Here is a 21931-nt window from a genome sequence, read left to right on the forward strand (position 1 = left end):
ATCAATCATCAAGAATACAGGCAACAACAAATGTTGGCGAGGATGTGGTGGAAAAGGCATACACTCATACATTGCTGGAGGGACTGCAAATTGGTGCAACCACTATGGAAAGCAGTATGGAGATTCCTCAGAAAACTGGGAATGGAACCACCCTTTGACCCAGCTACCCCATTCCTTGGTTTATATACCCAAAGGACTTAAAATCAGCACACTATAGTGGTGCAGCTGTATCAATGTTTATAGCAGCTCAATTCACAATAGCTTATCTATGGAACCAACCTAGGTGTCAATCAACAGATGAATGGATAAAGAAAATGTGGTATATATACTCAATGGAATATTACTCAGAGCTTTAAAGAAGAGCGAAATTATGGCATTTGCCAGAAAATGGTTGGAGTAGGAGAATATCATGGTAAGCAAAATAAGCCAATCCCATAAAACTAAAGGCCAAATGTTTTCTCTAATTTGTGAATGCTAATTCACAATAAGGTGGGGGTTAGTAGGAAAGAATAGGGTTACCTTAGATTAGGTAGAGGGAAGTGATGGGAGAAGAGGGGAGGAAATTTGGGGATAGGAAAGATAGTAGAATGAAACAGATATTATTACTGTATGTATATATGTGACTACATGACCAATATGATTCTTCAACATGTATACTCAGAAAAATGAGAAATTATATCCCATCTATGCATGATATATCAAAGTGCATAAATGAATTCTACTGTCATGTATAACTAATTAAAACAAACAAACAAACAAAAAGAGACCATGAAATTAATTTGTTTAACTTGGTCAAGGTAAGGCTACTGTATTTAAAATTAGATACAGTTGTTCAAAACCAATTTGACAGTCCTCTAGCCACTACAGTAATCAATATAATTAATGTTATGAAAATGAGAAATCAATACCACTAAAAGGAAATGTTTTAACTGAGTAATAATAATGTAAAGTGAAATATTTTCACCCATTTGTGTAATTATATGAGTCTGTTTTGTAACATACCTAGGTTTGGTTTATCATTTTCTTGTTCTCTTTTCAAGGTCATTTTCTTGTCATTAATTTGAGCATGTAGTACTTCAATTTCAGATAATAAGCTTCTTCTGTCTATTTTTTGGAGATATTCCATAGCTGCTTGATATTCAATACCCTTTTTGTAACAAAGGAAAAGAAAAAATCAAGTGAAGAGAGTTGTAAAGATAATAAAATTAACAACCAGAAGTCTGAAGAATAAATGAACCACACATGCTAAAGTTTTTTTCTTTTAAAAATTTCATTATTTTTCTTGTCTAAAATGTGGGAAGATTTCTTGCAGATAGATGCTTCTTTACCTCTAAATACTGTAGTGTATTTCCTAAAAATAAGAGCATTCTTTTACATAACTGCAGTATAATGATCAAAAGAGTAATTAACTTATCATATATTATCTGGTATAGAGAGTTTATTCAAATTTTGCCAAAAGTTCTTTAAGAAAAAAAAAGTGATTCATTCCTTTGTCTTTTGTGATCTTAAATTTTTTAAAGAGTACAGACAGGTTATTTTGTTACATGTCCATTAATTTAAAAAAAAACTTTTTTGGACTAATGTAAGTCAAAGTACTTGAGGGGTTCAGCCAGCTTTCCCCAATAATAGCTTATATAATCAGAGCACATTATCAAAACTAAGAAACTGACATGGATAAAATTCTATTTAAACTATAGGTTTTAATAAAATTTCATTTGTTTACATGTACTCATTTTTTCTCTTGGCATACAGTACTATGAAATTTCATCACTTGAACAGGTTCATATATATGTACCACAATAAGGGTACAAATTATTTCAATCACCACGGAGACTACTCTGTAGTCCTACCCTCTCTCCCTAATCCTAACCTCTGGCAACTACTGATATGTTCTCTATCACTATAATTTTGTCATTTTTAGAAGTTACATAACACACAGGAAGTTTAGGGTATTGATTGTTCCTTTTTTAATTGGTGAATAGTATTTCATTGTATGAATATATCACAGTTTCTCCATCCATTCACTTACTGGAAGACATCTGGGTTGTTTCAAGTATTTGATTATTACAAAGAAAATTACTGTGAACATTCATAAATAGGTTCATAAATAGACACAAGTTTTCATTTCTGTTGATTAAATATCTACAAGTGTGACTGCTAGGCTGTGTAACAGATGTACGTTTACCTTTACAAGACACTGCCAGATTTAGTTTCCAGAGTAGCAGTCCTACTTTACACTGCTTACCAGCAATGTATGTGACATGCAGTTTCTCTCCCTCTTTACCAGCACTTGGTGGAGTCACTATTTTTTATTGTGCCCAGTCTAATAGATGCATGGTGGCCTCAGTTGGTTGTGGTCTCATATTTCCCCAAGTGGATTCTGATTATGCATTTCATAGAAGTACAACAAATTAATTCCTTCGTATTAGGAAGTACTCGATGTCTTTCTTTCCTCATTACTGGTAATATTTATTCTGATCATTTGGGTGGGGTTTGCAAGGTTTCTCCAGTGTAAAGTTACTGTTTTTCCTTTTGTAGTTAAAAATGCTCTTTTAGGAATTTTACTTTTCTTATCAACTTTTTCACATTAGTTTTAGCATCCACTGTTGATTATTGCTGAATTGATCGTTACTATATTGTTGAATAAAGTATGATCTTATAATTCCTTTGTTCCTTCTACATTTAATAGCTGGCATTCAACTGTGATAATATATATCCATCTATATGAGTTCATGAATTCTTATTTTACTCTTAACTTTAAAATCTGTCACTTTAATTTTGTTTGATCTTTTAATTTTCTAACTTTGGCCAGTGAGGGAACCTTCAACAGGCTTCTGTGACCTTCTGTCATATTCCCTTATTTCTTTGAATAATTCTTTACATGCTGGCAAAATGAGGGATTCCAGGTTTACCTTATTGTCTTCCTACTCTATTCTTGGAATCACCAGATTCAAAAGGATTCCTAATTCTTTTTAATGGATAATATATTTAAAAAAAACAAGTCCTGGGTACTAAGTATTGTGAGAAGATTTAAAAAATTTTTGTTTTAGTTGTAGATGGACACAAAACCTTTAACTTTTTTTTTTAAAGAGAGAGTGAGAGAGGGGAGAGAGAGAGAGAGAGAGAAAGAATTTTTAATATTTATTTTTTAGTTCTTGGTGGACACAACATCTTTGTTTGTATGTGGTGCTGAGGATCGAACCTGGGCCGCACACATGCCAGGCGAGCGCGCTACCGCTTGAGCCACATCCCATCCCAAAAACCTTTAATTAATTAATTTATTTATATGTGGTGCTAAGGATCTAATCCATCAATGTACACTGAGTTGCAACCCCAGCCCTGTGAGAAGATTTTTAACTACTGATTTGATTCTGTTGTAGGTCTTTTCAGGTATTTTATTTCTTCCTGCATGAATTTTGATAAGTGATTTTTTAAAAATTTCACCTCAATTTTTTTATTTTTATAAATAAAATAATTTATAATATTTTGTTATTTTATTTGTTGCATGTTTAATTATGATCTCATCTTCATTTATAACATTTAAAAATCATAATGAATTCTCCAGAAAAGATTTTCTTATTAGCATTTTCAAGGAACCAATTTTTAATGTTTTATCCTCTATATTGTACTGGTTATACTTTATTATAGTTAATCCTCATTATTAATGGATCCTGTGTTTTCAGATTTGTCTACTTGATAAAAAGTTTTTGTAACCCTCAAATCAATACTTGTATTGCTTTGTCAGACATAGTTAGAGTAGTAAAAAATTTAAATTTCCTCATGCACATGTTCCTGGCTGAGTTAAACAAGGGCATACTCTACCTTTGTATTTTAGCTCTCATATTGTACACAAATGTCCTGTTTAGTAACTTGTTTTTCCATATTGTGCTTTTTATTTGTGATTTCATGGTTTTAAATGGCCCACAAGTGAAGGGCTTGGTGTTCCTAAGTGCAAGAAATCTGTGACGTGCTTTAAGGAGAAAATTGTGTTAGATAAGCTTCTGTATGATTGCTCTTTGCCGTGTTAAACATTAATGAATAATATACAACACAGAAAGTATTTTTTTTTCTTTTTTTAATGGCACTGAGTACTGAGCCCAGGGCCAAGAGTATGCTAGGCAAGCATTCTACCACTGAGATACATCTCTTCTCCCCTCCCCATATAAGATTTCTTTAAACACAACCACACAGAAAATAAGATCATGTATTGACTGGTTGATGAAAATATTGTGATTGAGGCTTGCAGTAATCTATTCCTGTATTTCCCACAGGAGCAATGACTCCTTGTAGGTTTATAAAATATAACTACTGCAAATAATGAGAAGTGACTGTATCTTATTCCTTCTCTTTTCTTTAGGTTTTACTGCTCTTTTTAACTTTCCACGTTTGAGGACTATCTCATTAATTTTAAGTTTTTCTTACTTTCTAATATAAGACAAAAGGTAATGTTCTTCTCCTTAATACTCCTAGTGGCCCCTGTTAAAAATGCTAATCTTCATACTTAAATTAAGACTCTAAAACAAATCAGCAACTGATTTTCTTATTACTATTAAAAATAGTATTCTTTAAAATAAAATTTTGTTTTGCTACCTGTTCTTGTATTCGCTGTTCCAAACACTTTAATAATCCAACTGCATCTTTAGTACCTAGAGCTGTCAGTTCAGTCTGAAATGCAGCTAGCAAAACATTGCACTCCTTTAAGAAAACATGTTGGAGAGCAAGTAGAAATTCCCCTCGCCAGTCCGGGAGGCTCTCATGAGATTGAGAATTATCATAAACCTAGCAGAGTACAAATAACAAAAGTTAGGTTTCAAATAAGCATGTTTTTAAAACATTCCACTAACCAAAATAGGTATTTAAAAGAACGTATGTATTTTCAGACTCAAAAATACATACAATAATTTATGTGAAAATTCATATAAAAAAGAATTTAATTTACAAAGTTCATTATTGTCATTAAAAATAACAATGCTACATAGAATATAATATTCTTTGGGTACCTCAGATTCCCTTTGCACTTGTATTTTGGTAATTAAATCCTTAAGAGATGAGATGATCTTAAGGTAAGCTCTTCTCTCTTCTAGCCAAAATTCTGAAACCTGTTGAATAGAATGATCTTCTCCATCACCACATGGTGACTCAGTAAGAGAAAGCACCTGCATGCCCTCATTATGAACAGCTCTCAGTAATCCCTAGAAACCAAAATCCAAAAGCCAAAGTTATGACAACTCCTCCAAATACTGAAAAAATGAGAGCTACAAAGAAAAATAAATATTAAGCAATATAGCATTATGGAGCAAAATAGATTTAGAAAAGCAACTGCAGAAAAGAAACTCCAGGCACCTTTACTAAATGCCTTCTTCCTGTGGAGAGCTAAGTCAATTGCAATAGATGGTCTATGATTTCCATAGCTTTCATCTCTTAAGTTCCTTCAGTTTAGCTAATGTACTCTTCCCAGATTTAATGATTAGCCACTGATTTGACCAAAAGAAATACTGTGAGAAAAACTTCCATTCCTTGAGACTGCTTTTATAATTTTGGCAAACAAAAACACCAATAATAAAAATTATTTTTTAAATCTTCATAACATAATTATTTAATATATTATATTTTATTATCTGTGGAATATGGGAATAAAATGAAATAGATTCTCATGGATTTTTTTTTCTTTTAAGTCATTTATTTTAGCCTGTTTTCATTTGAAGCATGAGGTGAGTGCTACTCTTTGCTTCTATTTGATGGGTAGACTGTACTAGACTTTGTTTGAGCAACCAGGGATGCTACTTCCAACATCCTTTTTCCTCAAAATCTAGTTAACAGAGAATTGACAAAAAGATCTGGTCACTCACTAATCCTGGAAGAAAGGAGGGTGTGGAGGGCAGCATATTTTCTCCCTCTCTCTCTCCCTTCCTTTAATCTTTCTTGCTATACAAGTTTTTTCAGAGATCCAGTATATAACTTTAAATAAACTACAATGTTCAACATAGAAATTATACAGGCTAAGTTTATTAAAATATATACCTTTATTTTCTTTGGAAATGATCCTGTTAAATTTTCACCTTCTTCTCCTCGTCCTTCTGATGCTGTGTCAAATCCCTGATTTTGTGTAAGATAAACTCCCTGACTCCAGTCTGATCCAGAATCTAAAATAAAGAAAACAATCATTTGTTGTTAAACAAACAAACAAACAAAAATAAAAAAAATACCCTCTCCAAACAAAAATAACACGTTTTAATCAAATACTATAAACATTCCAGAATTTTATATAACTTACCACTGGAATATATTTCTCTAGTTTGGTAAGCATTAGAATATGTTAATTCAGGTATCAAGGATCCCTAATTAGAAAAAAGAAACAACATACATAAATATTTTTGTTTTAATAAAAACAGAACCCAAGGAACTATTTTGCTGTTATAATGCTGTAAAAAGAAAAAAAAAAGGAAAGAAAAAGAAAAAAACTCAATCTAAGCATACTTGAAATGAAACTATCTATGATTTATAACAAGTCTATAATTTTTTCCTTATGGATTTTACCATAGTAAGAAGAGATAGTTATTATTTAAGGAACCATAACAAGTTGCAAATTTACATAAGAACTCTATTATCTAATACAATGGGGAAATTTAAATTCTAATAGTATAAAGAAGAGATATTTCCCAAATTTCTTTTAAAATTTTTGCTTAAAAACAGATTGTTGACAACAGTGGAAACTCCCCCCACATGACAACAACAAAATAAATACCTCTTTAGGTCTCAGACACTGTATCACTGCCTTCAATGTACCACACTCCTCTGTCAGTAACTCAACAGCAACATAATGTTCCCTCTTTAAAGTTTCAGTTTCTGAAATATGTCTGGATTCCATATCCAAAATTTCAGCGGCATGAAGTTCTTGTATGTTTTCAATTCTTTCAGTAAATTGCCTAATTATTTCAGAGACTTTTTCTGAGGAACAGCTAGTCTGTATATCAATTTGAATTCCTGCATTTTTAACAAGAATTTGTGGAGTCTGGTTGCTCATGTTGACTTTGAGTATTTGGTCCGTTTGGGATGCAGTGTTTTTACCTACTTCAATAGGAAGTGGCTCTAAGCAGATGTTTCTGTTTGTTGGTACTTCAGACTTATCCTCTTTTATTAAGAAGTGGGATAATTTCTTTTTTTCCTCATCAAGTTGATTCTTAACTTGGCTTAAATCTCTCTGAAGAGATGCCATATTTGTCTCTTTTACCTGAAACACAGATAAATTAAGTTGAAAATCTTGCACATCAAATGAAGAACTTACAGTGGAGAGGGAAAGAGTATAATTTCATTTATATGTTCACTTGCCTCAGAATAATAGGAAAAACACTTTGGAAACTGTAATACATATATACTTTCACATGTATGTATGGTCACAGGTTACTACAAAATTGAAATAATTTTATTAGCCTTTACTTTTGTTTCTCAAGGGATTTAAGTTCTCTTTAACAGCAGTTTTTTGCTTCCTTTACTAAAAGACTAGAGATTAAAAGCATTCTTCTAATATAAAGATTCCTAGCAAAACAAGCAAGGAGATGGTGAATAGATTTATAACAATGGAATTTTTCAAAAAGACTTGTAAATTTAGTTTAAGTTATGGCTCTGGACTTGTTTCTATAGGACATTTTGAAAGGGAATTAAGATGGGTAGAAATGAATGAATTAGGAGTTATGTTACTTGTCTTACCAAAAGCTCTTTTTGAAGTTTTTCTGTCATTTCTTTGAAAGTGGCAAGTTCTTCTTTGGTAGCCACCAACTCGATTCTAAGAGCCTCAAGTTCTTCAAAAAATCCACTTTCTCCACTGGCATTTATTAACTCAGTAGTTGTCTGGATAACAGTAGAAAACATAAGAAATACACCATTTAAAAAAAAAAAAGCTAAGTTCAAAGCATTTACACATTCTAATGAAGCTTTTCCAAGACTGACTGCCTAGGGGTTTTAGTGATAAATGCTCTTTCAACAAATAGTGAAACATTTTAAGAAGTATCGTTTTGTATTCTTAAGAAAATAAGAAAGATTTTCTGGGAATGAAAGACAAATCATGCCATTAATATATATATATAACATTTATAAATTATTGATAAAAGTATTCTTTGTGCCACTCAAAAGTTTCATATTTATATTACTTTCCTCAAAAGATATGAGCTCAAAGATAATTATTATAAGTTATACCTAAAAAGTTATATTAATATTTTAATAATTATTACCTACAGTAATATGCAATTCCAATGAGCTAGGAAGAAGAAGTATAGTGAATGAAATTATTATCCTTTGCCAATATAAATTAAGTAGACATAAAATCCCAATGTATCAATTAATCTTCTGGGGCAGGTAAGACTGAACTTCTGGTACTTGAAATTGTAAGTTTATTAAGTGAGGGAACTTGAAGGAAAAAAGTCTTTGTCATGTCTGTCATACACTAAGAAATAACTGCAATTTCTGATCTTGTAAGTAGACTTAGGTCAGTTACAAATTTTTCCTAAGAAGAATAAAATCTATTATGAGGCATAAAATTTGCCAAGCTAATAACTTGTTACTCATATTAATTCAATATGAATATATTTTGATATTTTTATAATTGTATCTCACCTACGTAACTTTCACAGATTTTATGCCAAAATTGTTTTTGCAAAATTGTGGTATGACCATTTTATGAAGCTCTCCCCCAACCAAAAAAAAAAATTGTGCTGGTATTAATTAAAAATCATCTATTAATAAACTGTCTTCGGTGCAAGATTAGAATGTATAGAATACTCATGAATATACATTATTGTGGTGGTGATGATTATGGGGTGCACTATGGTACTTAAAAGAGATAATGATATAACATACTTAGTAGAGGTACATTAAGGGGGAAAATATCCACAGAAATTCTAGAGGACATTTGCTAAATTTAATGTTTCCATATTTATTTGAACTATTCTAATTAATGACAACCCTGATTGAATAAAGATGTTTGAAGATCACAAAATATAATTTGGGCCCATTATTCTAGTGATAATAAAATGACCCTATAGTGTTAAATTTAATCTGGTCTCTATACCTTGAGTTTCTGTGTAAGAAATGTTACTTGTCTGCAATGTAACTTGGTAGGAAATCAAATGAACAGAGTATAATCAACTACTAAGTCTCAGCCAATGATAGTAGGCAACTATATTTCAGCCAATCATAGGCAATCAACCAATCAAATCACATCCAAACAAGGTCTAGCCATGACCAATCAAGCAATTTCTGAATTTTATTTGTGAGTTCTGCCTCTAAATACCACCCACTGTTGCACAGTGAAACTGTTTGAATCTCTTCTGGTTCTGAGTGTTGCACAATGCATGTAGCACTTTTTGCTCAAACAAATTCTTTAGTTTGTCTAAAGTTCTTTAAGAACAGTATGATTTTTTAAAATAAAATCCCATTATGTATAAATTGGTAGGTGTCAGCAGAACTGTTTGACTTAGTAAATTACCAATCAGCTTAATAAGCAAAGGAAAAAAAAAGAGTTTCTTAGGGTATTTTATGTGAAAAACTCAAATATAAAACTAACCTTGAGAACAAAATCTCCGTGAGGGCTTCTTTTCCTTTCTTTTCCTTCAAGTTTTTTCTTACTGTCCTCCAATAACTTCTGCAGTTCTATCTGCTTCTTTTCTTTTTCCAAAGCATTTTTCTCTGCAGTTTCTACTTGTTCTTTTTTTGAAATCAAAGTAGTATGCATTTCAATCACTTGTCTTTCTAAGTCTGATATTCTCAAGGTTAATGCAGACATATCTGACTCCATCTTGTTTTCTGTTATTTGATTTAAATTCTGCATATTTTCCTTTTCAAATTCTGATGAAGCTACTCCTTTATCTTGATAGAATTTCACATATTCCTGAACTGCCTCAAGTTGGACTTGACTTACAAGAGCAGCAGCTACTTTCTCCTCAAGTACTTTCTGTAGGTTTACGATCTTCTTCTGAAGCATTTCTGTTTCAGATTGGCCTTGTTCTTTTATGTCTTCTATTTGTTTATAACACTGGATAAGTTCTAAGTCCTTTGCGCTAACAGAGCTCTCAAGCTGTAGCAGTTTCGTTTCCAAATTTCTGGAAACTTTGGTGCTTTCTTCAAAAGATCTGAGATACATCTTGTTCTCAGGGTGTTTAAGAACATCTTCAATATGGATTACTTCCAGTTCCAGTTGGTCTTTGCTGATATCATCTATAGTCATGCTAACACTTTCATCTGGTATACTTTGGATTTTTTCCTTAGGGTCATGTTCTCTCTTCAAGTTGACTAATTCTTGTGTTAGCGGATCCATTTTAAAATTGGTTTCTTTAAGTACATTTTTTGTGAAGGCCATTTCTTCATTAGTGATTTCTACTTGCTGTTCCAAAGCCAGCTTTTCAGCTATAACCTTTTCTAAGTGATGTTTCAAGCTGTCCTCTTGTTCTGAGGGGGTACTGGTATCCACCAACATATTCTGTTCAATATATGACAATTCCTCCTGAAGTTTTTCAATCACTTCATTGAGCTTGTCTGTTTCTTCTTCTCTATTTTTCTTCAAACGTTCTTGATCACTCTTCAGACATTCTATTTGGGCTTCAAGATCCCTTATCAGTTCATTTTTTTCTTCAAAATCCTATTAGTTAATGAAAAAGGGAAACACAGAAAAGTATGTATTCATATTTTAAAATTTTGTTTTATTTTAGGGTAAAAACTTAAAGATGATCAGGCACAAAAGCTGTATGCTTGTCAGACACATTATGTTACAATAATAGACCAACAATATAGACCAACACCTCCCTTATCACATCAAACAAAGACCTTATTTAGAACATCATTCTGGAAGTTCTATTAAACATAAGTGGCTTATGCTTTTAGTATTTGATTCTCTATTAGGAAAATGTCAACATTAGTACATTTTATTGGAAAGGATAAAATACTGAATTAAGTCTATAACAGATGGCATCCAAAGCTAATTACTCTATTTAACTATATTAGATTTCAGATAATAACCAATTTTAAATGAGTATACCTTGTTATCTGTTGTAAGTCTAATTTGTTGATGAAAGTCTCTAATTTGCTCATTTAATCGATCAATTTCTACCTCTTTTTCCTGTATTATTTGAGCAAATTTCCCAAATAGCATATGCTGGTCATGAGTAGAGATAGCCTCAGGATCCTTCATGGCAAATCTCAATTTCTCCATTTCATCCTAGTGACAAAAATAACCATCATAGTTGGATGTATTCATGACATGGCATTTTTCACAACATTGTTTCAATTAAGTCTTATAAAAAATACATTTCCCACAATGTACAAGTAAAAAAAAAATTAGACACAATGTAGATCAATAATTCTTGAAATATTTTCATAAAAGATCTCAAAAATTTAATTATGAACAGAAAATAAGTTCCATGCAAATCTATTTGCTTGCTAGTGTTCTTCGAGTATTATTTAGATCTGGACTTAGTAAATGTTTATTATAACTACATAGGAGCAAAACTTATTATCTCTTTATAGAAAAAAAATTTTCTAAAATAGTTACCTTGAATAATTTATTTTCTTGTTCAAGTTCCTGTAGACGGGTAGTGGATTCCTTTTTCTGTATTTCCAATTGCATATGTAGTTGCTGAACTTCTTCATTTTTATTTTCAAGCTCATCTCTAAATTGCTCTAGTTGTTCTTCTAAGTTTTTTATCTTTAATATCAAAATTATGAAAAGTAAAGAAACAAAACTTTACACAGATGTTTGTCAAGATAGAATTAAGAATGTTGGGGCTGGGGCTGTAGCTCAGTGGTAGAGCGCCTGCTGTGCACATGTGAGGCACTGGGTTTGATCCTCAGTACCACATAAAAATAAAGATATTGTGTCCAACTACAACTAAAAAAATTAAAAAAAAAGAATGTTGTATTTGCTTTACAAAGTACATATGCTTAATTCATAAGAATAAAGGAAAGTGGTTTTCTAAGCCAGCCATACCTGTATGGTTCCTAGACATGCTCACACTGCACATTCTTTTTTTTTGTTTTTTGGTTTGTTTATTTTGTTTTTGTTTTGTCACTGGGGACTGAACCCAAGGGAGCTTTATCATGGAACCACATCCCCAGCCCTTTTTTTCATTTTATAGTTTTTAGATAGAGTCATGCTAAGTAAGTTGCTTAGGGTCTTGCTAAGTTGCTGAGGCTGGCCTCAAACTTGCAATCTTCCTGCCTCAGACTTCTGAGTTGTGGGATTATAGGTGTGTGCCACCGTGCCTGTCACACTGCACATTCTTAAACCATCTTGCCCAATTAGAAGACACCTTAAAGAAGGACACCAGGAAACATTTTCTACCATAAGCAGAAAGAGTCACAGAAAGGAGCAGTCCACATGCTAACTCTTATGTTAAATTCAGTTAAAATTAAGTTAGTTGCTATTGAAAAGCTTAGAAAAATTGTAGAATTAATTCAGTTATTCTAGTATCAAATAAAACTAACTTAATATAGTCCCACAAATATCTAATTATAATCCATTGAATGCCCTGGCTGCTTTGTGGTTTGATTAAGCAGATGGAAGCAGAGATACACAATAAGGTCAAGAGATCCTTAGGTCTGAATTGCAGAGTAAGTTAACAAAATAATTTTAGTAGAAAATCAGAGAGCTCTTACTTATAGGAAAACAGAAATTTAATTTTGGAAGATAGATTATTAGTAATAAAAGTAAAACAATCCTCTTTGATGGTTATACAAAAAAAAAAGAACCTGATGACGAATATTAAGAGCTAATTATTGCTCTATTTTAAAAAAAATGGGTTTGAGGACATTAGCAGTCACTTTAGCTCACTGCTTCACAGCTACTTAATATTTAATAAATGAATTTATAAACATATTTACTTGATGATCAAAAATGTTGCATTAACAGCAACCTAAGATGCAGAAGCAGTGTTTAGTAGTAACTGGCTCAGAGCCAACTTTAAATCATTTAGTGCCTTAAAGTTGAAAAGGGGCATATATTGCTTATATACTGATACATCACATAATTAGAATCATTCTAGCACAGGCAAGGCAAGGCCTTAAAAATCAGCCTAAAAAAAGAAATCAGCAAGGAAAAAAAAATCAGCCTAATATTTCTTAAACAGAAATGGTATCAATACTAAATAATGGCTATTATTTATAGAGAATTACTGCTAGGCATAGGTACAAAGTACTTTATATATTGTTATTTTTTAAAAAGCCTGTAACAACCTTAGGAGCTCTATTCTATGATTAACCCCATTTCAGAACTGAGGAAGGGAGTTACAGCAAGGAGTAACTTGTCCTGAGGTCACATGTCTACTATGTGGTGAAACCACCTTTTGAACCTGGGGAGTTCCAGTCCTAAACTATAATTTATCCTGTTTCTAATAACTAATGTCTAAGACCTCTACTTAAATTTTTTTTGTAACACTGATATTGAACTCTGTAGACACTAAAATACATTTAGTGGTTGTACATATATAATTTCCAGGTTAGTTTATTGAAAATTGTGATGACTGTATCTTCTTCAAAGTTATCTGACAGTATTTACACCTATTCTCTTCTATAACAAATTTTAATGACAAGGTATTATAAAATCAACATACACATAGTTATTTAAGTAAAATTGCTGCCCCACCTCACATGACCTTTTTTTTTTCCTTGTAATATCACTTAATAGTCAAATTCTTAGCTCTATGTCTTAAAAGCCCTGCTACTCAAAGTGTAGTCTCTGGAGCAGCAGAATAGGCATCATGTGAGAGCACGTTTGATGCACAGAATCTTGTGCTGCACTCAAGATCTGCATTTTGGAAGCTGAGGTTGTGGCTCAGTGGTAGAGCGCTTGCCTAGCATGCGTGAGGCACAGGGTTTGATCTTCAGCTATCAGCACCACATTTTAAAAAAAAAAGGTATTTAGTTTCTCTACAACTAAAAATTAAAAAAAAAAAAAGATTAAAAAAAAAAGACCTGCACTTTAACAAGATCCCCAGCTGATTCATATGCAGAGAAGGACTGGTTTAAAGTACTAACATTTTTTTATTTTAAGTAGCTGAACTTTAGACATCACATCAGACTTTAGTTTCTCCAAATGACACTATGGAACATTCTTGTTATTCAAGCAGACTCTAGTTTCAGGCTGTCTTATAACAACACCCAAACCAGAACATTAGAAAGGTTTAAACTTGTTTTACTTATCTACCAATTGATATCTAGACGATTTGGATGACACTGATTTGTACCTATTTGAGTCTTATTTTATTTTTTAAGTGTTTTTTCTCTTAAAAAAAAAGTATAGGGGCTGGGGTTGTGGCTCAGTGGTAGAGCATTTGCCTGGCATGTGTGAGCCACTGTGTTCGATTCTCAGCACCACATATAATCAAAAAATAAAATAAAGGTCCATCAACAACTTAAAAAAATGTTAAAAAACTTATATATGTTCCACTAATTAGATAGCATATTCCTTGAAGTCTGGTGTTGATTTCACAACTGAACAAAAGTGCTCTACATTCAGAAACAGCTTAATAATAAATGTTGAATGACACTCTTTAACATTTTTCACTAACAAGCAAAATATATTCAGTGTTCTGGCATCATAGCATCATAGGGTTCCAGAATCAGTTCTTTCTGTCTGTACTAAGTACTAACCTCTCTTAAGGATCAGGTCACACACTGGCAAATTAGGAGATTTTAGAACAGAATCTATTCCCAGGGAGAGTGTTAAGGGTTAATGGGACAAGGCATTTAATATACTTTCTAGCCCTCAGCCCTCAGCAAAGTTAACTATTATTTACTATTGCTATCTGTAAACTAGAGCTCATTAGTTCTACAGAGAGCTAAAACTTACTGATCCTTTTCCCAAAATAACTATTGTCTCCACAATATTTCCTTCTCCTATAAGAAGCTGTTTTCTTCTTTTTATTCATCCCACATTTCTAAATAGTCTAATGAACTTTCAAAAAATGTTTTATACAAATCTAGGTTTTAGGAGTATTTGAACGTCTCAACTATAATGATACATAAAGATATCTTTATGTTTATACTCAATAGGATATCTGAAAACATTTGCCTAGTTTTCAGGATAGAATGCTTAAGTTATTTTCATTAAAAGACATATGCTTTAATTCTACATTCATACCTCTCATTATTCAGTTATAGGTAAGGGAGTGAGTTCTGATAGAATACTCATTATAGTTATTTAAAGCAAGTAAATGAAGGTCAGCTGTTATTTTAATTTGTATATATTCACTCAACATCTTTGGCTCTGGGTCTCTATCTGCAAAAACTGAAAGTCAGTTAACAGATGCTCTCTATGGTTTCTTATAGTTCTGTACTACTAGTACTATGATCCTGAGTAAAAGGTAGATGTTTATTAGAAACTTAATTCAGGAAATTAAGGTGTTAGTAGATATATATTACATTCAAATGATAATAAAAATAATAGGGCATGGTGGCACATGAATGTAGTTACAGCTACTCAGGAAGCTGATGTGAGAGGATTGCTTGAACCCTGTAATTTGGAGTTTATAGTCAGCCTGGCACCATACTTAATGGCTTCCATCTCAAAATACAAAAACAAAAACAAAAAAAACCTGTGTGTGTGTGTGTGTGTGTGTGTGTGTGTGTGTGTGTATGTATAGAATTAGGGCTAAGGAAATAACTCAGTGATGGAATGCTTGTGTGAGGCCCTTTGAGCCCCAGAACACACACACAAATGAAGAGAAACAACTAGTAAGCTACATCAAGTATCCTTAATCAACTACCACTACTTTTAGATCCAGTTGTGAAGGTTCATTTTTTGGGGGAGGAGATTATTCAGTATTTAAGATAAATCATTAAGTATTAATTCCTTTCAAATATACAGAAATAGTTACACACACAAAAAGTGTGCTCACTGCTTCCATGAAAACTCCAAACTTAATAAACAAGAACTTCTCAGATGTTACATAAAAATGGGAAAACGATCCTTCTCATGGATCATTTCAACTATAGTAATTTCTATGGATTCCTTTTTTCTTCTTTGAACTACAAATTCACTGAACCGTCATTTTAGCTGATGTCTAAATTAGTTTTGTAAACAGATTTCCAAGTACTTATTACCAAATACTTCTACGATATTTAAGCAAAATAAGTAATTATTAAAATAAATTTAAATGTTCTGAGAAAAATTCTATGGAAAGAGACAAAAACATAATTAAAAACATTTTAAACATTTAAAATTATTTATTACTATACAATGTTGAGTATTATATGTTTTAGGAAAACTACTAGTAGACAAAGAAAGTTAAAATTACTATAGCTCTAAAGGTAAATTTTCTTTTCTTGTTCTCACAGGGGTATTATTATGTTGCCTGGGCTGACCTTAACCTCCTTGGCTCAAGTGATTCATTCTCCTGCCTCAGAGTCCTGAGAAGCAGGGACTACAGGCATGCACCACCATGCCTAATTGGATCCTTCTCTTTAAGAAGGAGGGAGAAGGGCAACACAGGATAACTTTATAGTTACTTTCTTGTTATTATTATTTTGTGGTGCTGCAGATTCAAACCCACATTGAGCTAAATTCCCATTCCTAGTTCATTATTAATCTTTTAAGCACAAGCTTCATATGTTGTAAAACAATACTATCAATTCTCAGGGAAAAGTTTAAAAAGAAAAAGGAAAGCAAGCAAACCCAAATTCACAGTAGAGAGGAGCAAAAACTCAATGCCCATAGCACGAACAGGAGAAAATAGATGCTGCCTTTTGTCCTAACTACTACATTTCTCCACTGTCCTCTTCATTCAGCCCGTACCTGCTAAATTATCCTTTCTCCCTCTCTAAATTTCTTCTTGCTTCAAAGTGCTCACACTAGTTATCCTCTCAACCTGGAATAAACTTCCTTCATAAGCTTATCAGTTCACATGTTTATTGTCTTGAAGATCAATTTAGGCACTGAATTGAGAAAGTCTATACTTTGGTTTTAGACCACAAACTTCATTTTGTTCAAATAATATTTTCAAGGTAACCGATTTTAAAATAACTCAAAACATATTTTGTCATTTAAAAATAAAGTGGTAGAGCGCTTGCCTAGTATGTGTGAGGCACTGGGTTCAATCCTCAGAACCATGTAAGTAAATAAAACAAAAGATATTTGCCCATCTACATCTAATACACACACACACACACACACACACACGAAAGAAAAAAAAAAGTCCTTACCTCTTTCTCTTTTCTGTCAGGTATAATTTACAATGAGAACTTAACATGTACTATGTCCATAAGACAACCAAGAATACTATGACCTGACTTATTTTATACTTCACACCAATATTGTTTCACTTAATCAAATACCTTATAATTAATAAAACACATTAAAGTCAAGACTGGACTTCATACTTTCATTCTCTATTAATCAGCATTATTGCTACTGTTTTAAACTGAAGATATTTTTATAAGTTTTTCTTTTTTATATTCAAAGAAGCATACTTACAGATTCGCTAACTATAAATGTTTTGTCTTTGGAAAACATTTCTTCTGAAATAGTTAGTTGGTGGACCTCTGATTCTACTATATCATCAAGATGATCACTGTTTGGTAACAGAACTTCTCCATCTTCTCCTAACTCTTTACTAAGTGGCTTAAATTCTTCTTTAAATTTCATGTCCAATGCATCAGAGGTCTGAAGATCAATTTGATCCTGAGATAATTTCATTTCATTAAAATAATGTTTTTCATTTTGCTGACAGAAAGTAAGTGCTTGTTTTGATGACATAGTATTTTCTTTTCCCTTTGATAGTCTAGATAGTTCAGTTTGGTGAGCAAATGCAATGCTCATTGACACAATGACCTAAAGAAATCAATCAATCAAACAAAAAGGATTAGATTTATAAATACCAGCTGGATTTAAAAAGTGGGTCATTATTCAAAATTATATGAATTAGAAAAAAGCCTAGCCTCATAGTTTTAAAAACAAAAATAAATCCTCTGATAAAGTGATACAGAGATAGGCTATTTTTCAATAAATTTAACATCAAAGTGTTTTACTGCCTGACTTTAAAAATAAAACAAGCAAAATTTTTCTAACTATAACATCAATAAATGCTCAGTACAAAAATAAAAAAAAATAAAAGTCTTTATATTTCTTCCTTCCAAAAAAATTCACTTGGCCATGAGTGATAATGTTCCGTGACAATCCTCCATCAGTATCTGTAGTTATTATCTAACATTACAATAATTTATCAGGGTAATACAACCACTTTTTCTCTTCATAACTTTTCCCTCATTTTTAGAATGCCAAACTCCTTCACAAGGTAACTATTTACAATGTAACACATATATAAAAACTTGTGGCATTCTGAAAAATTGTAATTACTATTCTATATCAAGAAAAAAATGTTCTTCTCAATGAAAAGCACCGCAAAACATTCTATGAAGCAGCAATTATAGTTGATGCTGTTATACAACTGTTTGGTGGACTATATATGAAACTTACAAATAAAAACAAAGTACATACCATCAATAAAATCTATGCTTTTTTTTTGACAGTTCAAAGATCAAGAAAATCTATAAACCAAGAAAATCTTCCAGATAAACTATAAACTTACCTTAGCTATTTCTTCTTCTAATCTTTCTTGGTATTGTTTTTCCAACAATTTAACCATATTTGTTTCTTGTTTCATTCCACATTCATTAGAAAACTAAATTAAAGGGTGAAATATGACAATTTACACTGATTTTATACCATTAATTTTAAGGATGTACTCATTATTCCAAAAATATCACTATTTTTGGACACTTTCAAATAAAAATAAATTTCAGTTATCTTTAACTAAAAATATTAATCTAATAATCCTACGAAATAATTACACTTATTATAAACTTAAAGATGCAAAGAGAGAAATATATTTACATATCTGTAATTATTAGCATAAATTCTAGGGTGGGTTAAGGATACTTAAATATAATTAATAAGACATATATATATATATATATATATAAATGTATATTTATTTTAAGTAAAATGTTAACAAGTGGCTATGTTTGATAATGAAATTATGAGCAAATTTTCTTCTTGGTATTTATTAAAAGAACACAATTTTCCACATACAAATTATTTTTTATTAAAAAAATAAATCTTCTTTTAGAAATGTAGATATACTGTCAACATGAAAGTATTTGTTTATTTACAAATTATTTGAATTTCATCCAACAGACATTTAATAAGGGATCAGTGTGGCTCATATCTCTTCTTAATATCCAGAATGAGAAAGGGCAATAGGCAGTGATTTTAATTTTTACTAGAATTTAGAATTATTGAGTGAAGATGAAGATGCAGTTGGGGGTTTGAAAAAAGTTTTGAATAATACAATGTTGAGGAGAGGCAGAGAGTGGTTCAGTGGCAAGCACAGTAAAAAAAAAGGGCTTTTCTATCATTACTTCTGTTGGAAGATGGCCTGATCCATTATTCCAGCCCTAGCACCTTGGATTTTAGGGAATCCTATACACCATTCTGAAGATACCCTCTGCTTCCATAAGGGGAAGAAAAGACTATGTTGGCCATGGTACTGAAGCTGATTTATTACACAGTTCATAAAGAAATGTTACAAAGAAAAAATTTAAACTGTAACAAGGAAGGAAAATTCTCAAATTTAACTTTCTCTGTGTTTTTCCTATGCTATGAAAATATTTCTATAGACATTCTGAATCTTTTACATAAGGTATTATCCTCATGCTTTATGCTTAATCTTAGCCAAATATTTACTACATAATTACAAAACTGAAGACATAAAACTAATAGTAAGAAAAAAGTATCAGTGTACATAACTGTTTAAAAATGAAGATTAAAAATAACATACCTCTATTGCATGATCAATATTCTTTTTTAGACAACTTCCAGGATGTACTACTGATTTCTGTACATCAGATTCTTTAATTACCACTGATTCAACAGAGAAGCTAAATATAAATGAAAAAGTATAAAAAAAATTAGTGTTATGTGTTTTATCCAAAGTTTCTACCATGCATAATGTGTACTGAGGCAGTGGGGAGACAAAAATGATAGTTCCCCCAGGGTTACAAGTATTGTAACTTAAAACATTTTTGACTAAGTTTTCCATTTAAAAGTAACAATGAATATTATGTCATTTAATGAATTTCAGTATAAATGTATGATAAAAAATTTATTATGTAAAAAAACATTTTAATAAGTCTTTTAAAAATAATATCTTAGATATGCTTATATAGCAACAGTGTACATAATATAATATACTATATACACTGATACTACACACTACTTATATACCTAAGATATATGATACATATTATTCATATTACATGGATATCTAAATTACACAGACACAAAACATATAATAATACAGAATAGATTATATTGGATTAAATATATTAAAAGAGCCAGGTACAGTGGTGCGTGCTTGCAACTCCAGAAATTTGGGAGGTTGAGGCAGGAGGATCAAAAATTCAGGACGAGCCTTAGCAATTTAGTGAGACTCTCTTTCAAAATTAAAAAAAAAAGGGTTGGAAATGCAGGAAGATGGCTGAATAAAGTATTTGCTTCCCTGACAGATCTGTGGAGTGAACCAAGGAAAGCAGAAAGGCCACTTTTCAACAAGATGGGTAGGTGAATAGTCCAGAACTAGGAAGGACTTAACTGGAATTTAATACTGGATACTCAAAACAGATCATGGACTCAAGAGATCTTGTATAATAAAATAAGGGGGAAAGATCCCCAGCTCCACAGCTGTAAAATAGCTGGAAGTACAAACCAGAATAATCCCTATGTGAATGTAGTAAAGCAATAAAGGAACTAAAGGAACCCCCATTCCTAGGAAAACGGAGGTGTTTTGTGGTATGGAGAGCTTAAGAGCTCAGAGATACTGCTCAAAAAACAAAAAACAAACAAACAAACAAACAAACTAAAAACCTCAGTAAGCTGTGCTGCACAGCATCTGTGTACAGGAGGGAAGCCACCAGCTTTCTTGGCGGCATGCATGAAGGACAGCAGAAAGAACCATTGCGAAGCAGTGGCTGGGGGGCCTGCAGCTAGGTGAGTCAATTATTGGCAGACCAAAGTCTGGCCCCCAAAATGTGCAAGGCAAACCTATGCTGTGTGATACAGAGTGTTCCAAAGTGAGAAAATCAAGCATGGAGGGATATTTACACAGGAGAATACTGATCAAGGAAACCCACCTGGCTTTCCCCTCCCCATCCAATCAGCTGCTTGCAGTACTGGATGGAAGAGAAGTGCCTGACTGTGAATTTGATAGGACAGGCAAAGGAGAGATCAAGTTTGGAGACCAAATGACGACCAGGGTTCATGGGGTCTGCAGGCAAAGTAGTGGGTTAAGAACAGATTCCTACATCACATGTGTAGAATCTAAAGGAGGTTCCCAAGGTGCGGTCTTCCAATGTGGACAGACAATTGCTGAGCCTTGGAGGTGTGATGACTTAAAATCTTCAGACCAATAGGCACGCAGTGAAGAGATTGGAACGTACCTAAGCCTACACCTTGGCTCTAGTAGTTCCGCTTCCAGGACTAACCCTCTCACCCTAGCAACCCTAACTACCCTGAGGGTGGAGCTAGCATCAAACTCCAGACAACATACCTAACTGCTCAGAAGAGAAGCTGAGAAACTTTTGAACTGCAATGGAAAAAAGTGTTCAACTTTTCATCCAGATTCCTTTTTTTTCTTCTCTCACATGTCTACCATTTTTGAAACCAAGTATTTTTCATGGATCAGTTTACTGAGGACTGGGATATCTGAATACTACATTATAGTTTTGTTGTTTATTATTTTCTTTTAAAAAATTTTTTACTATATATATATATATATATATATATATATATATATATATATATATATATTTATTTTTCCCTCTCATTTATCTGTCTCCTTGGATTCTCTTTCTCACTTTTCTCTTGCTAACACCCAACCTCTATTAAGTCCTC

General features: G+C 32.2%; 1 protein-coding gene across 1 annotated transcript in view; it reads right to left on the minus strand.

Annotated features, from left to right (window-relative positions):
* The window catches only part of LOC308640251 (A-kinase anchor protein 9-like), a gene marked incomplete at its 3' end in the record, with an annotated part of 67145 nt that overhangs the window by 808 nt on the left and 44406 nt on the right, over positions 1-21931 (minus strand). The window contains exons 10-22 of the mRNA XM_081312222.1: positions 19821-19903; positions 18570-18662; positions 17456-17812; positions 11540-11692; positions 11027-11206; positions 9560-10630; positions 7708-7848; positions 6746-7231; positions 6275-6338; positions 6022-6143; positions 5001-5192; positions 4591-4779; positions 1003-1147 (exon numbers count right to left, since the gene is read on the minus strand). Coding sequence (XP_081168348.1) covers positions 1003-1147; positions 4591-4779; positions 5001-5192; positions 6022-6143; positions 6275-6338; positions 6746-7231; positions 7708-7848; positions 9560-10630; positions 11027-11206; positions 11540-11692; positions 17456-17812; positions 18570-18662; positions 19821-19903 — 3276 coding nt within the window. The remainder of the gene's footprint in view (positions 1-1002; positions 1148-4590; positions 4780-5000; positions 5193-6021; positions 6144-6274; positions 6339-6745; positions 7232-7707; positions 7849-9559; positions 10631-11026; positions 11207-11539; positions 11693-17455; positions 17813-18569; positions 18663-19820; positions 19904-21931) is intronic.

This window comes from Spermophilus citellus (genome assembly GCF_964194105.1).
Source record: "Spermophilus citellus genome assembly, contig: SCAFFOLD_91, whole genome shotgun sequence".
In the NCBI taxonomy this organism is placed as follows: Eukaryota; Metazoa; Chordata; class Mammalia; order Rodentia; family Sciuridae; genus Spermophilus; species Spermophilus citellus.